Source organism: Tyto alba, unplaced genomic scaffold (assembly GCF_018691265.1).
Source record: "Tyto alba isolate M040663 unplaced genomic scaffold, T.alba_DEE_v4.0 Super-Scaffold_2, whole genome shotgun sequence".
Lineage (NCBI taxonomy): Eukaryota > Metazoa > Chordata > Aves > Strigiformes > Tytonidae > Tyto > Tyto alba.
In genome coordinates, this window is record NW_024881282.1 from 19,525,323 (window position 1) to 19,542,720 (window position 17,398).

The window sequence follows — 17,398 nt, forward strand, 5'->3', positions numbered from 1 at the left end:
CTCTCCACGCCGACCGGGCGCGGTGCCGGCAGCCCCCTTAGCAACGCGGCGCGGGCCGGGCCGGGCCGCCTCCGCCGTGCTCGGGGCAGAGGGAGCGGGCCGCGCCGCTGCCCGTCAGCGGGAGGTGGGAGACCGGACCGTGGGCGCCGTCTCGGGGCGGGGTGTGGGTGGGTGGGTGGGTGGGTGTGTGGGGGTGTGTGTGTGGGGGTGTGTGTGTGTGTGTGTGTGTGTGTGTGTGTGTGTGTGTGTGTGTGTGTGTGTGGGGAGCGGTCGCTGACACCGTTGCGTTGGTTCCCTGAACCTCTCGGCGAGCTGCGGCGTTCTGCCCGGGAGCGCGGCGCCTCCGCTGCCCTCGAGAAGGCGGAGCTGCTCCGGGGCACATTGCAGTCGCACCCCCTCCCTAGCTCCCCCGTTCCTTTTCGGGAGCTGACGGAGGAAGCCCTCAAAAAGGTGTGATTCGCCTTCGGGCCGCGGTGGCATCACGTTTGGCCTAGAGGAGGCCCCTGCCAAGAGGGAAGCAGCGGGCGGCATCCTCCGGCTGACGTGCAGCTTCGTCCTGGCTAAGGCTGACTTGCTGAAGTGCACGTATTTCATGATACAGAGGAAATAAAATGTTCTCTTCTTAACATTTTTATGAAAACAGGTAACCAGGCAAAGAGAGACCTCCTTAGTGTCTTCAGTGAGGGAAAGACCGCAGGGTGAATACAGCCGTTTTAGACACTAAAGTATTTGTGTTGACAGACATTGGAACCCAGGCTTCTTTAATACTGGTTTTCAAACACTGCTTGAAGCAAAGTGGCAAAATTATATCAAGAATGTTGTATATAGATAATAGCTGTGGGTTGATATATGCATGCAGGTGAAGGAAGGAAGGAAGATTTGAAGCTGGAAAAAATACCTTTCATTATACTGACTACTATAATTTGGCCTGATAAAAAAGGGCAAACTTAAGAATATGAGAAAATTATCTTAAATCTGAATTATCTGAGGATATAAAGATACCATTCTAAAAGTGATACAGTTACTTGTTAGATCACTTAGTTTTAATAATAAATATCTTTAAAATTTTCTGACAATGGTATAAATAACTTACAAAATCTAATTTTATTAAATGGTGCCATTTAATATTGTTTATAGGTGAACCCTAGTTTTTATGACTATTCACAGCTTATTTTTAATTTCAGAGGCAGCAATTAAAAACTAAAGTGGAGCTCTTTTGAACTTGTAAACCTTACTACTATTTATATTTTGTATTTTTAAAGATATATATATATATATATATGAATAACCACTGAGATAATAATTGGCATGTTAAATGTTTCACAGAAAAATGATGCAAAACGTCCATCTGGCTCCTGAGGTTGATGAAGACGATCTTTATTCTGGCTACAATGATTATAATCCCACCTTTGACACAGAGGTAAAAATATTTGCTGTTTCCCACCTTCTCCATACAGAGGATTTTAACTTCTAGGTACAAGATAAGAACATGTGGGTACAGTAATGTGCAAGTGTACTACTGCTTTGAAGTGAAATTTTCTTTAGCAGGATCATGTTTCACCAGAATCTTTTCGAATAGTTATTTTTTCAATACTTTTCTACACCAACAAAATGCATATGTGCATCTCATATCATGGTTAGAATTTATGAAGTATAAAATTCTGGTTATTTGAGGGCTGCATTCACATTCAGGCACGGTCAATGTGGTGTTTCTCAGACAGTGTGCAGCAGCTAGTTTTTGGACAAAAGAGGCTATTTACCGGTCAATACTTAAAGTGCTGCAGCTGAAGGAGGTAACAGTAGTGTGGAGTCCTACAGGTCTATGAGGTTGGTAGAGCATGTGGGATGACTTACAGTAACCCTGCAGACCACTTTGTGGTAACTGCTGGTGTGGTGGCATTGGAACAACAGGGGGTTCATTAGGTCCAAACCCACTACCCAGCTCAAAGCAGAGCCAGTGTTGCAAGGCTTGGCATCGTGTGTGAAACCCCAGTGCCAAATTTATCGGAGTTACAGCATGACCTCAAAGACATGAGATATCTTAATGTATTGGTATGACAGGCATTAATGTTAAAATTTGGAAATAGTGCTAGTAGTCAGCTTTTGTACAGAAATAAAATTTCATATTTTATCGCTAAAGCTCTGCTTCTTTAGTGTGTTTTTCTTTTTCAGAGAATAATGAGTTTTTGCATTTCCTAATCTAAAATACTAAAAAAGTTAGACCAAATAATACAATCATTATTTGTTGTCAGTAAAACCTGTCATTCACTTATCTTCAAGTCAAGTATTTCTGGAAGAAGAATTGTTTTTTTTACATACCTGCTTTCAGTAGTCATAAGGTTCTGGAATTATGCTTTTGCGTGTTACGGTTTTAACAGTGTTGATATTTTATCTTTTCTAGGATTTAGAAAATGATGTAGGTTTTCAACAGGCAGCAAGAACAAGTCATGGTAGAAGACCCCCTGTAAGTACCTTTTGAAATATATTGCAATAGTGTAGACCTCTAGAGCCCTAGCTCTGATTTTGGCAGGGGTACAAACTTCTCTTGGGAATCCTTTATCTTGTCTATTACTGATGTGAAAATGCAGACTTTAGTTATTTATATGAAAAATAAGTAAAAAAAATAGCAGAGCACAAGTTCCGTTCAGTTCTGGAGTTAAGGTAGAGAAAACAAGGAATTTCAGTTGGAAATGTGTATTCTTGTTTGATAAAATGAAATAAAACTGTTAAAGAGCAAAAGTATATATTCTGAAAGGACTCTGTTTAATATTCTACACAGAGAATTACTTGCTCTGACACACGTTTGAGATACATAATAGTGGAATTTAGAAAACCGTGTGTTATAGTTCTGATCATATTTTTTCCATATTCATGTAATTTACATGGATTTTCTTAATTTCATTTAGCTATGACTTAATATTATATCACTTTTCAAAACTAAGTATAAAGTTGGCACCTGCACTTTAGAAGTATGTACTATATGTGTAAAGAAGACCTGGAGCAATCTGATTAATATTATTTATTTGCCTGAACAATCTGGTTCTACAGTGAGAGTCCTTTCTATACCACTTGAAGCATTATTTCTATGTATTCACTATAGAAACTATAGGAAGATTAATAATTAACACATATAGTTGTTAATTGGTGTGGGGCGTTGTTATATTTTTTCTTCACAGGTGACAGCCAAAATTCCTGGTACATCAGCTTCAAGACCTTTAGCTACTGGATTTGGGGTGTGTTTTTGTTCTATTGTATTATTAATGAAAATTAGGTATTAGGTACCAAAAAATAAATTTACTATTTATTCCCTTGCACAAAGTGAGCTCTTTTTATCTAAGTATTTCCTTCCAATGAACTACATGTATTCATTAATTTTAATTAATTCCCTACTCTTTACTTGGTCAAGGCATGGTTACCAATTTTTAATTTTTTTTTTTTTATTTTTATTTTTCTCCCAAACCATAATGCAAATCAATTTCTGTACTGCATAAGGCAGTAGATTCCAAAGTATTAACCTGATTTTCTTGCAGGGGGAGCTGGATGGGTTGTTACTTGGACTTGGGAAAGTTTTCTGAAAGTTAAGATGAAATTAAGTCTTAAAAAATACGGGCTTTCAAATAACCTCTAGATTAATCAGAAAAATTTGGTTATGTTGTTTGGTATACTTAACCAGTTGTAACTCAAATAACACTTTGACCTGGTTTTCTGTGGAAGCCATGCACTAGTGATATATACACTGTTCTCTTATCCCAATACATTTTCCATCTGTTAGCCTGTCTTGGTTAGTTTGAAAAGGCAGTGCTTTTAGATAAAAAAATACTTACTGTAAGTTTTATGACAGATAAGGAATGGAGATCACATTGCTTTAGATCTCTTAGGCAAGTTAGCTGGATAATAATTCCAAGAACACCTAAATTCTATTATAAGTCATTGAAATACAACCTTTACTCTGAACCTTCTGTTACCTGCTATGGATACGTTCCTTCTGAGACTGCTTTTTCTTAGCATTTGTGTTTGCAGATGTTAATTGTAGTACTACGCTGTGATGGGGAAAGCTGTCTTGTTAAAGGAGTGCACAAAAAGGCACTTTCTAAGGATAAGAGACTGAACTGTTTATCTGCATCAGTAGAGCGAGAAACCTCCAAAGCATTGTCCAGTCCACAATAATACCTGTTTCTCTCTGCAGATTTGCTTCTCCTACACTATGGTCCTTATTAATGTAGATCCAGCCTTAGCAGAAAAAAAAAAAAAAAAAAAAACAAAAACCAGTCATAGTGTGTGATGGATAGTGGATAAAATAGTAAAACATAGGCCTCTGAGGGGGGAACTAGGGGTATGCTTTTTCATGGCCTGAAACCCTTTGTTTTTGTCTGTTTGTATTGTATATTTGTAGCAACCTTTAGCACTTAATATTTCACATTTATTTCTTTACAATTTTAACACTGCTACAGAAGGACTGTATGTGCCATGTCAACTAATAGAAAATATACCCATTGGCAGTTTCAGAGTATATCTATATTTATTTTAAAATCTGCCCCAATACTAATCTATTATCAGCTGTATTCAGAATCTTTCTGAAGTATTTTGTGTAAATCACTAGTTCAATTTAAAGGTAGTAATTTAATAATGGAAAGTACTGCTGTAAATGTACTGCACTGATAAATTTCTGTGTAATTTTTTTAAAGGTCTGACAAATACCCAAATACATAAAAAACAGTAGTGTGATTTTGTGCTAATTGAAGTGCTTAACACATTTAAATCTGCCAGACACTGGCAGTATATTGCATATGAATAACATAAGTTCGTAGCAATATTCTCATTTATGTGAGAGTTAGATCAACTCCTCAAACTCGGTGTTGACAAGACTGTGCATAGCCTTTACAGGCTTCTAATGCTTTGTGAATGCCGGTTTTGAACAATTTGCTTATTTTTGTAGTCAAAGGCAACTTTAACTTCATCTATGGGAAGACCGATGACAGGAGCTATACAGGTAAAAGTTTCAATATTTACATTTTATATTGATTTAGAACAACGAAGTTTTCTGATAAGTGGGTTTGATACAAGTATTTTAAAGTTCATTGAAATAATACAAATTATTACACAATTTTAATTTGTCCTTTTTTTGAAAATACTATCGAAAAACATGAGGGTTGTGATGAATATTTTAATTGGGGACAGAGCTGGAAGTAATACCAGTGTAGTGCTTTTTAACACTTACTGACATGCAATGAATAATTTTTAATTGAAAAGAGAGAGGTAAATTCTGGTTTTCATGTTTTTCTACTCTGATAAGAATCTGTTGAAATTTACCAGTGACTTTCTCACTACCACCCTTAAGTCTATTCTTTTGTGTCAGCCCAGATGGGAAACAGGAATTGTCAGGGATGATCACGAGTAGGGCTCATCCCTAAGGGAATGCAAACCAGGAGCCTAGATGGAAATGACATGGTCAGCAGTGCAGGGGCTTCTCCAGCAAGTACCCAGTCACACAATAACTGAGCAAGGCAAGTAGGATCCACCCAGAAATGGTGGCCATGTGCTGGATTTTTGGTTGCATATAAGGCAATATCATGGTGATGAGGCAGGTCCAAGGTCAAGCCAAAAAGTCAGTGCATAGGCCAGGGTTAGGACCAGTGATCACTGGCCAAGACCATAGTGACAAGGCAAGGCTAAACTCAATCCAGGAGGACAGTCCACAGTTTGGAATATGGATCAGGGGACGCTGTGGCCAGGCAGAGCTGTGGCTGGTGTGGAAACCAGTAGTCCTCCAACAAAGCTCAGGTAGGGACTCATGCACCCATGGGTAAGGTGTGTGGCTGGAGGCCCCAGGTTAGTCTGGCATGGGCCATTAAGATTTATTAGTGCACTCAGTGTCCTGACAGGAAAGTTCAATAAGCTGGCATGGAGTGGGGTCAGACATGCATGTGTTGGGAAACATTGTTCAGTAATAAGTTACAAATACAAAAAAAATTGTAGTTTGTTTGTGTCTCTCTTGGTTCAGATAAAGTAAAACATTCTGATCCATAATCTTACAGGATTCTCTTTATTGTTAATAAAAAAAAAGCAACTGAGTTCTGAGACTGACAGTAAACTAGAGTACATTACAGATCTCAAGACCATCAATTCTTAAAAATTTTCTAAAAATATGTTTAAAATTCACTATTCTGAATACATATAATATTTGCACAAAGTAATAAGTGTTCTTTTGTGTCCAATACAGTTTCCTGGTAGTGTTTGCTCCTCTGATTTGTAGACCGTTATCATAGAATCACAGAATACCAAGTTGGAAAGGATATCAAGGATCATCTAGTCCAAACTTTCTTGACCAAAGCGTGGCTTAGACTAGATGGCCCAGCACTCTGTCCAGCTGAATTTTAAGTGTCCAATGTTGGGGAATCCACCACTTCCCCGGGGAGGTTATTCTAAGGGCTGATTGTTCTCACTGAGAAAAATTTTCCTCATGTGTCCAATTGGAATCTCCCCAGGAGTAACTTGTACCCATTACCCCTTATCTTTTTCCATGTGACTCCTTGTAAAAAAAGTCTCCATCTTTTTTGTAGCCACCCTTTAAATAATGGAATATGATGATAAGGTCTCCCCTAAGCCTTCTTTTCTCAAGGCTGAGCAAACCCATATCATGGGATATATATTTGAGAAATCAGAACATTTTAAAAAATACGCAGTTTACTGAGGTGGTAACAACTGATTTTTGTATTTAAAGGTTTTGTAGTATGTAACTGATCTCCATACTAGCCAGGGTCTATTTTTTAGGAAGATTATTGTAATGTGTCTTCCTTTTTATTTAAGGATGGGGCTGCTCGACCAATGACAGCAGTGCATGCCGCAGGTTACACTAAGGCAGCTATGAGAGGTACGGTTTGTAGAAATCACCAGCTGCCAGAGGGAGATGTTATTTTACAATTTTCAGTACTCTGTTAATCTTGCAGTTTCTTCATTTGATCCTCTTGGCCAAGGAAGAGGTCCTGCTCCACCTCTGGAAATGAAAAATTCAGACAGGTTTGTTCAGTTTTGCATTAAATTATTTCAAAGCATTAACAGCAACAAAAAACCAACCATGGGTAGAGTTCAGAAACATCCAGGCAGTTACAAAGCCCTGAGGGGCCAAACTCCTAACTTTGTGGAATAATGCCACAAACAGTTATGCATGTGGTTAGCTGACACGCCAGAGCAGTTGCACTGACTTTCAGGAAAGCCTGATTTCAGTGACTTCCAGGTCTGACTATAGCTCAGTAGCCTAAACATAGTTGTTGCCACCAACAAATGCTGTGTTACTTATGTAAAATCGTGGAGGATTATGGAACGGTGTATGGCAGGCAAGGAACATTGATTTGTGCAGCTGTCTGGGAAGAACTTGGGGGAATTTTGCCTGCTCTCTTCCCCTGTTCACTCTGACCTTAGAACTGGAGATAAAACTGAGGCTGTGAAAGTTTTGCAGGCTGGTGTAAATGTTGGGGAGTTCACTAAGAACAAGTCATTGAGCTTTTCAATACAGAAGTTGTATTCCTCGAATATAGCTGTATAGGAAAAGGGAATCCTACTGAAATGTTTGGTTATTTAAATGAGGAAAAAATCTAAATAACAACTGTTTATTAAAATCTGCATTTGCAAACGTACTTTAAAGTTATCTATACAAGTGTAGGTTGAATTAATTGCTTTTAATACAATATTTAATTTCACTAGGTGTTTTATTTGAAAGTTTTACCCGCCCATCTGTTTGTTCTGTCATTACTTCTCCTGAACAAATTGGGTCCATGAAATTTGCATGTCTCTCTAGTTCTCACAAGAGGATTTATTTTTTTTTTTAGATCTCTGTTCTCAAACATATGAATGTGATATCTTTGGAGAATCTTCTCTGGGCAGAATTTCACATTGTATTTCCTGTGATGGGAAAGCCAGTTAGTTGTGACATGTGGTACATCACTGTGTTGTTTTATTGAGACTATCCTGTGTAAAACCTTAGTGTTTGCAGTTACGGTACTAGTGGTAATCCTTTTACTGTTATTTTTATTTTAGTTCAGAAGAGAAGATTAGGCAGTTGGAAAAAAAAGTGAACGAACTGGTTGAAGAAAGCTGCATTGCCAACAGCTGTGGAGACTTGAAATTGGTAATTTTTCTCGATTTCACTTTTGCTATTATGTGAAAAACAATTTGTATAGATAGATGTTTCAAACTGACTTGAGTTCAAACATTTCAAATTATTAAAATCATCTTAATTCTAACTTTGCTATGATTCTTCTAAATCAATGATACCTTACACTGCCAAAAAAAAAAAGGTAGGAGCTCTATTTATTGTGTATATATTTGTTAAGATTTCAGTGTTATAAAAACTCCCTTCCCCATATCTCCACTGGCCTCTTCAAATGGGTCTGATCAGTTAGTCATACTGGCACAGATTTGCCCGTTCTATTATGGGCACCCTGAGAGTGGGTGACCCTTCTTCAATACCAGGCTTGTGATTGGCATCTTCTCAGCATTTGGTCCTCAGATGTGTAACGATCTTGTCTGAGTGACGTTCTGTTTTCTTGATGTTGCTTGGGCTTTTTGGATAATGTAATTTTCATCCAGGACTGGTACTCAGCACCAGAGTCAATCTCACTTAACCCACCTCCACAGTACCCTTCCATGTCAGGGACTGTTTGATGCTATAGCATATGGTAGACATTGTATTGATTTTGTTGCACCAGAAGGGGTCAGCATCAAGATGAACTATTTAATCATCTTTCAGCTCTTCTGACAAGGGGACCTAAGCAAACCCTGAAGTGCAAACGCCAGTATCCATAGGACAGCAGCAATAAGGCACATTAGCCTTGGGTTCCTGTGTGTCAAAACAGCCTCTAGCTCTTCCTTCTTAGGACCAGGCTGATGTTTTATTCCATGTGCTTTTGACTGGCCAGCTCCAGCTCCCAAACTGCTGGAGGCAGAGCAGGCTGAACTGTTAGAATTAATGAGATACATTGGTTTCCCAGGGATGTAGACTTCATCTGTGCTCGTCCATTGCCCTCTCAAGTTGATGGCATCTGATCCATAAGGGGAAAAATTAACTAGAGCTATAGGAGATGATGTTTCTCACTCAATTGTCTGAGCTGCAAAATTTTTTATTCTAGGAGTGTATTCTGAGGAGGTATTGTTAGAGTATAAGAATGGGTAAAGCATCTTTCCTGATCTGATTAATAATACTGTCCAATACTGATCCTAGGAGATGGCCTTTGGTTTGATCCAGTTCTCATGTTTTGGAGATTAAGAGCTCCAGAATTCATTACAGAGACTGTAAATTGTCTGTAATGGTCTGAGCCTTTCTACAAATCAGGAAAGTGCTGTGCTGGTACCCTGAATACATTCTTGTTTCTCTGATCATGTCATATGCCTTTCTTCAGTTTGTGCAGCAATTCCACTGATCCTGATTGACCACAAGATCGAACATTAATCATCTTAAATGATTGGTCAGCCTAGGCAGTTCTGCTATCAGGAGGCTACTGTACTGTGAGGACTGCCTTTATGCTTGTGCCTACTAGGATAACCATCTGGAATCGTGGTCTACCTCAGTCATACTCCTTTTCAGTGATACTTAGATTATCTGTTGAGCTAATAGTCTGATAGCTCCTTTGGAGAGAGAGATTTTACTTAGCATATCTTTGCCTAGCAGTCCACAGTGTAGGGAGTTGACTTCCTTGGGGAGTTAACAAGAAAGCTTCTAATAGTGAGACTCTTGAATCCCAAAGTGGGACTTAAGTCTGATGTTTAGATTGTATGGGTCCACCCTTCAAGCTGACAAAGATCCTCTTATGTTGCACTTTTGTAATAAAATATTTATTTTTTCCTCGTGCTAATAGCTTCTGATCAGAGACAATGAAAAAACTATCCATTTATTATGTTAGTTTAGGATAAGTATCCTTACAGACTTACCATAATTTATTTCTGATATAATGTTTGAATTTCATCTTCACTAGGAGATGAGCCAACCTGTTCATTTTTTTGAGCTTCTTGCATGTATGGCCAAGAATGTCCTTTGTTTCTTGCTGTCACATGGTTATTTCTTAAGTAGATTATACCAGACCATTCTGAGGATCCTCTAGTTTGTGTTAGTTTCTGATACGCCCAGCAGAATACCAGTTTTCCTGCAGAAGTCGTCAAAGTTGCCAACTCATTATCTATAAAACAGCCAGGTTGGATTTGCCTTCTATCATAAGGACTAAGAATCAAGCTATGTCTTGAAGTACTTTCTTTACCGCTAGCTGTCAAATAGCTCTCTTGAGTGCTAGCCGTTACTTTTTTAATCATTGCACCCTTGCAGAGGCATACAGGACTGCTAATGGCACTTGTAGACCCTTAGCATTTCCTGTAGGAAGGGTCTTGATACTAATCTGCGAAAGATTATCATTGGATAAAATAATAATTTTGGAGTTACTCAAATTGTGAATGTACACGTAAAATACCACTGGTGAATAGATGAAAAAGGAAAGCAATTTACTAGCATCCAGAATTAGTCAAAGTGTATGTACAGCATACATTTGTGTAGGTCTACACTTTCTTCCTTCCTGCACTGGGATTCTGCAACTAAGGAAACATGCCAAGCCTAAAAGCTCTGTGTCTTTTTTTTTTTTTTTTTTTAATTTTTATTTATTTTTTTCAAAAGCATTTATGTGCACTTTCTATGATTCATAAAAGTAAAATAATCTTCTGGGGTCAGCATAATCTAGTGATTATCATGTATATATATGTGTGACTAAAATTATACAGTTAAGAAGACTTAGCTATGTCAGTTTATTGTTAATTAACACATTTCTGTGGGTTATATTGCTACTTTTTAGGCATTGGGTACAGTCTGTGCATCTAAAGAAAATGGACATCAGTATATTCTTCTCATACTTGTTTTAAATGCATTTTTGTTGTCTTTTGTTAGTAAGATTCAAGGCATTGCTAAATTCTAGTATTTTGTTTAAGGCTCTGGAAAAAGCAAAAGAGGCTGGAAGGAAGGAAAGAGTGTTGGTGAGACAACGTGAACAAATTGCTACTCCAGAAAACATCAACTTAGACCTCACTTACTCAGTAAGTGCTTAGAAATCCTTAAGGAATGAAAGGTTTCAGTAAAAAAAAACCTCCTAAAGAGCCATTTTGATGTTTGCTGAGTGTGTATTGTAATGCTACTAATGCTACTAGCAGTGTATCAGATCAGATACAGTCTATGTTTGGGGGTGGGAGAATTTTACAAAGGTAAAGTGAATGACTTCTGGAAGTTAAAAACTTAGTATTGGATTGCAAAGATCCATTTATATCAAGTCTACTCCCTTGCAATCTCAAGTACCAGAGCAAGCATGTAGATAACATTAAGTGAAGAACGATGCCCAGGAACATCTATTCCAGCTATCTACTTACATGCAAAATATGCATATCAAAATGTAACAGATGTAAAACCTGTACTTCAAAAATAAACAGTCTAGAAAATGTAACAAGCCAAGAGAAGAAAACAGAAGAGATCAGACACTGCCTTTAACTTGAACCATAAAGTGACAGAGAATGTATTACATTAAATAGAATATATTAATATTCCTAAATCATGAATCCTAAAACTGGTATCTGTTTTTTAAATTAATAGTGGACTCCTTTTAAAAAAAGGATACAACATACATAAATATACTTAGGGGGAATTTAAAGTTGTATTTCAGGTAATGCTGTAGAGAAAATTATTAACAATGAATACATTGAATTAGGCTGATGTAGTAATTTATTTTTCAGTGAAGGTCAGAGTAAAGTTGGGGAAAAAATGCAGAGGTATTTCACCTGACACCTACAGAACTTCTGATTTGAAACAGCAGTTTGGAAAAATTCTCTCTTCGTAAACTGAGTGACCACAGGTAGTAGGACTATTTCCCACATGTTGGGAGTCATAAATTACACACAGTTTCTGAGAATTACCTTGTGTGAATGTTTTTTTAATAACCTTGTATTATAATATTGTGCTTACTTAGGTCTAAGGCCCACTTAGCATGACTTTTTATGGTAGTTATTTAAGTATAAAAATAGAATACCTAGAATAAGTAGATTTTAAACTTGTTTCCTTTATGTCAATGTAAAAGAACAAAGGAGCACTAAAGATGGGAATCTCAAAACTGGTAAAAGCAATACTTCCAAGGTAAAATTAATTTAAAATACGAATTCAAGTTTATTACTGTCGAGAGAACAATGTATTTTCTTGTGCCTGTAATTCTATTTTTCTATAGGTTCTTTTCAATCTGGCCAGTCAGTATGCTGCTAATGAAATGTATGCTGAAGCACTGAATACTTACCAAGTTATAGTGAAGAATAAGATGTTCAGCAATGGAGGTAGGTTATATTTCAAAGTGGGTTAAAATTGGTAGTCAGGCATTCAAATTGAAGACTTCATCTGCATGGTGTTGACTCACAGAGATCTTAGCCCTCATGTCTACCAGTCAGAGTGGATGACAGATAGATACTCATAATATCTAACTTGGTGTAATTTAATGGGGTTTAATGCTCCAACTCATGAAATCTTTTCTTTCCATAGGCTAAGCTAAACATAAAGCCAAATACATAATTCGTCATGCCACACACACTGTTTTCTCTAATACTGCTTTATTTCTCTTTTGACTCAGCTTTCCCCTACTGAAAGCTTCTTTCAGTATTTTGCACATCTTTCACACTCTGACAGTGCACTTTTCTTAGAGATCCTTATTGGTGTCTGTCTTCTTGGAGAGCACTATGAATAATCTCTACCTCATCTCTCAATTCACAATCAAAATATATCTTGCTTGATAGTTCTTTTCTAGGTTTCATCACTGCTTCATCTCCTTCTGGGTGAAATTTCACAGAAGGCTGTTCTGTGCAGTGCTGCTTTAAAAGGACACTAGTACCCTATAATGAAGACATTCATTAAGAAGTTCTACTCTGTCACTTTGAAACAATTTAAAAATGCTGTAACTATGCTTTAAAAGGCTGTAACTCACTGGCTTCTTTTGACAGGCAGACTGAAGGTGAATATGGGGAATATATATTTAAAGCAACGTAACTATTCCAAAGCTATCAAATTCTACCGTATGGCTCTAGATCAGATTCCTAGTGTCCACAAAGAGATGAGGTGAGTTTCTACTAGTAGGCATGGTTCTGAAATACAAGTTTTGGAATACAGTATGATTTGATAGTTAAAAATACAACCTAATCCTGATTTCTTTACTTAGGATTAAAATAATGCAAAATATCGGAGTTGCATTTATTAAAACTGGCCAATATGTTGATGCAATTTCTTCATTTGAACATATAATGAGCATGTCCCCAAACCTGAAGGCAGGCTTCAACTTGATCCTGTGTTATTTTGCTATTGGAAATGGTGAGCAAATGAAAAAAGCCTTCCAAAAACTGATTGCAGTTCCCTTGGAAATGGATTATGATGACAAATACATTTCACCAAATGTAAGTTTGAACAAAATAAACTCTGTCTTTATATGGTAAATCAGAAGAAAGGGTGGAGAGACATTGAATGCTTGGACTGTGCTGAATATGTAAATCAATGTGTATTTGTGTTTTAAATACCATTTTTTTACCGACATTTATGTAGTGTGGCAGTACTGCTCAGAAGTGTAAAATAATGTTGAGAACATTTCAAACCTTTTTCCCTCAGAAGATATAATGTACCTAAAATCCACACCACATGATTGTCTTCATAATGATTTTTGTTGAAATTCATCTGGGCTGACTCACATAGCTCATTTACTGCTTTGCCTCCTTTATTTGTATAAAATTTTAATAAGCTAAAATAAAAGGAATAAAGCAATGAGTGCAAGTTATCTCAAATGTATGCTAATAAAACTTGTGATACTGTAGTGTTATAGGAGAAAATTTTAGTAAAGTTTACAGATGCTTATTTTAGTTTAATAGACTTTGTTGGAAACGACTTCCTTTGTATCATGAAACAGGCAGCTCATGATGTTAAAGATGGGGAAAAATGGTAAATAGATTTAGGGTCCCTCTTAGAAAGGTCCTCTACAGAAAGATGAAGGCAAGCCCTTTATATTCTCTTAGCAATCGTTTTTTCCAGTGATGCAAAACCTTTCATTTTCAGTCCTAAAGATCAAAGATACAATTAATCTTCCAACTATTTGCAGCTTAAGAGCAGCTGTTAATTCCTATTGTTCTAATGTAAACAAATAAAATTTAATATATGAAGCATACATATTTATTATATATATATTTATATTTAATTGATGTATATATATAATCTCTCATAATAGAAATTATGTAACAGTAAGGGTCATTAAACACTTGAATTAATCGAAGACTATGTAAGATCATTCATTGGAAGAAAAGCTTTAGACCATAGAAGTTCTAAGTATAGGTGAGCTATAGTTTTAACAGACATTCCAAGTTCTGTATTTTGTTATGAAGAGGTTAGAGAAAAGATCAGAGTTTCCTTCTGGTCTTCATTTTGTATAAATTTATGATCTATCCCCAGTATATGAGGAAGAGGTGGCTACCCAGCATACTTGCAGTAGTTCCTTTAGAACTAATGTGTGATGTAAACTGCAAGGTGATCATATGAGTTCTTGTAACAAGAAGGTAGCAAAAGTCATCATCTGCTGAATACCAGTGCAGCTCAGCAAATGCTTAAGCATGCTCTTATTTTTAAGCAAGTGAGTATTCTCACTGTGATTTGCAGCCTTCCCAGTGTGGTACATATGACATTAACTACATCTGTTAACAACCATGATGTGAGCTATGACCACATACACAAGCAGAGAACCAGTATTAAAGTAGTTGTAATGTCAAAGTTCAGATTTTGTGGTTAGAAAACTACTTCAGTTTAAAGTTAGCTTTTTGAAATGTGGAAAGTAAAAAACTGACATTATTGATTATGCTATTTGCATCAGTTTATCTTTACAGTCATGTTTTCTATAAAATAATTAAAATGCATGTATATTGGCATAATTTGCAGTTGTTTTGTCCCCTTCCAGGATGATTCACATACAAATCTACTAATTGAAGCCATTAAAAATGACAGCTTGAGAGAAATAGAACGTGAGAGGTAATGGTGGAGTCTATTCTTTCTTGACTGTGGTGCCATGGATTTTAGCTTGAATTATCAGTCTTCTCACAGCTCTTGTTATAAGTGTCCTCATAATTCTTAGGAAAGAATAGACTTGGAAGAACTGGCTGAATCACTCAGTTTAGTGTACTGCACTAAAGTAGAATAGCTGCCCCAAAATGCTATAGGCTATACTACTTAAAACTTGCAGCATTGGGTGTTTTTTAAAATACAACTACAGTGTGCAGTGAAAGGAAAACAGAAAAAACTGAGAGCTTTATCAAGTTACATGGTAGTATCAGAGGCAGGGGACTGTTTAGATTGACTCGTAAGATTGTCCTGAGTGCAGGAAGAAGCAAGAACAAGATTTGGTTATTTTTTCTATACATATTTGTGTGGTTTTGTGTTTTTTTTTTTTTTTTTTTTTCCCCTTAGGAAATCCATGGCAGAGGAGTATATCATGACAGCTGCTAAACTCATTGCACCAGTAATTGAGACATCTTTTGCAGTGGGCTATGACTGGTAAGAGTCAAGCAGGGCTTCTTTTTGTCTAAATTATATGCCAGTCTCTTGTGCTGGTTATGAAACCAGATTCACAAACATAAATATCCTGGGAAACACAGTTTGCTGCAGATCTCAAACATAGCATCCAGGCTGGTTTTAGTTTGCTTCCATAATGCTGTGGAAAAAAACCAAACAAGGCATTAGAGACTATTCTATGTTAAAAATTAATTTATTGTTGAAACTTAGCTGTTAATTACACATTTTGAACTGTTCTGTATTAGCACGAAAAGAGCTTCTTAATTGAATTTGAAAATTCAGTTTGAAAATTGAAGACCTTTTAAAAGTCTCGATAGACAAATGCTATACAGAAGGCAATGATCACTACTCCTTACTGTAAGTTTTAAGATAGCATAATGAAGATTTGAGGTGCTTAGGAAGTTTTCATTACTCCATAGAGTCATTGTATAAAACACTGGAATCCAAATATTGTTAGAAAGGTTTATTTGTATTTAATTTATAAACTTAATGTTTATAAATATAGACTTCTGTTTCTTAAACATTTATGTAAGTGTATATAGTGATAGGCTGCTGTTACAGTTTACCATTTTGACTTTTGTATCCACTTTATTTTTCATTTTACAGCTTAGCTTTTGCTTTTTGTGGTATTTCCTACAGCAGAATACTCGTTAAAGCAAAGCAAAATAGATGCACTTCCTATAAGGACAGTATAAAAATTATTAGTGTAACTTTTCAATATGTATTTTTAGCTAGTTATTAGTTTTCTATAATAAGGACTTTGATATTTTTAGTATTTTTAACATCATTGGAAGATGCACAATATTCATTTGCATAGATGTTATCTGCAGCCACAACATTACTAATAGATATGTTCAATGTTTGGGAACTGAAGGAAGTTTGATGAGAAAAGAAAACTTTACCTATTTTTTTTTTTGGCCAGTTAGGATTATTTTCAATTTTTGTAGGTCCTGTAATTATAATTTACTAATAAAGCTGTTTATACTAACATTAAATAATCTCTCACCCAGATATGTTCAGTCTTCCAGAGTCCACAAGGTGGTGTTTGATGGTTTAATAATCATTATAATACTACTGTTTCCCTACTTTTTGCCATTGTGATTTAACGGAACTTAAACTTGTGAAAATTCTTAAGATAGATTGTGGGAATAAAATGTTTTTTCAAAGATTTTTAATTGAAGTACTCTTTGCGTCTGTAGAGAAAGAATAGCTAAGAACAACTCCTTTTATAAAATGAATTGGCTGCAAAAGTATAGAACTTAAAGTGGCATTTGCACAGATGCAGTTTGTTTATCCTTATGGCTTTCTTTTGTTTGCAGGTGTGTTGAAGTAGTAAAAGCTTCCCACTATGTAGAGCTAGCCAATGACCTGGAAATAAATAAAGCCACTACTTACTTGAGGCAGCAGGATTTTAACCAGGTATAGTAACTTTTCACATTACTACTTTTTAATACTCTCTTGGCAAATATATATTTCTTAGCATGTTTTTCGTCAAGGGAAAGAGTGATTTATGCAAACATAATTATATTGATGCTGCTCAGTAAAATAACTTTATAAAAACACTGTCAAGGGATGAATTTTATCTAGATGAAATTCCTGCCACAGAAGTTATAGTGAATGCAGTTCATGTCAAAGTTAAGACACCTAAATGTAGTTATCTTTGCTGGATGTCCAGGCTGTTACTACAGTTAATGGAACTGTAGTCCCTACAGTCACTAGACCCTAGAAACCATGTTGCTAATCAATGTGCAGGGGTTTTTGTTAGTGTGAGCTGAATCCTTCTGTCAGTTAGGTTGACTATAG

At 36.4% G+C, this 17,398-nt stretch overlaps 1 protein-coding gene across 2 annotated transcripts in view; it reads left to right on the forward strand.

The window, feature by feature from the left end:
* Positions 1 to 17,398, forward strand: part of IFT88 (intraflagellar transport 88) — a 49,070-nt gene continuing 31,672 nt past the window's right edge. For both annotated transcript variants that reach the window (XM_032991090.2, XM_032991091.2), the window contains exons 1-15: positions 1 to 124; positions 1,327 to 1,420; positions 2,402 to 2,464; positions 3,177 to 3,233; positions 4,937 to 4,990; positions 6,808 to 6,871; positions 6,948 to 7,017; positions 8,035 to 8,125; positions 10,963 to 11,067; positions 12,240 to 12,342; positions 13,000 to 13,114; positions 13,215 to 13,446; positions 14,985 to 15,055; positions 15,491 to 15,577; positions 16,915 to 17,014. In XM_032991090.2, the coding sequence (XP_032846981.2) occupies positions 1,331 to 1,420; positions 2,402 to 2,464; positions 3,177 to 3,233; positions 4,937 to 4,990; positions 6,808 to 6,871; positions 6,948 to 7,017; positions 8,035 to 8,125; positions 10,963 to 11,067; positions 12,240 to 12,342; positions 13,000 to 13,114; positions 13,215 to 13,446; positions 14,985 to 15,055; positions 15,491 to 15,577; positions 16,915 to 17,014 (1,302 nt within the window). In that variant the 5' untranslated portion in view covers positions 1 to 124; positions 1,327 to 1,330. The remainder of the gene's footprint in view (positions 125 to 1,326; positions 1,421 to 2,401; positions 2,465 to 3,176; positions 3,234 to 4,936; positions 4,991 to 6,807; positions 6,872 to 6,947; positions 7,018 to 8,034; positions 8,126 to 10,962; positions 11,068 to 12,239; positions 12,343 to 12,999; positions 13,115 to 13,214; positions 13,447 to 14,984; positions 15,056 to 15,490; positions 15,578 to 16,914; positions 17,015 to 17,398) is intronic.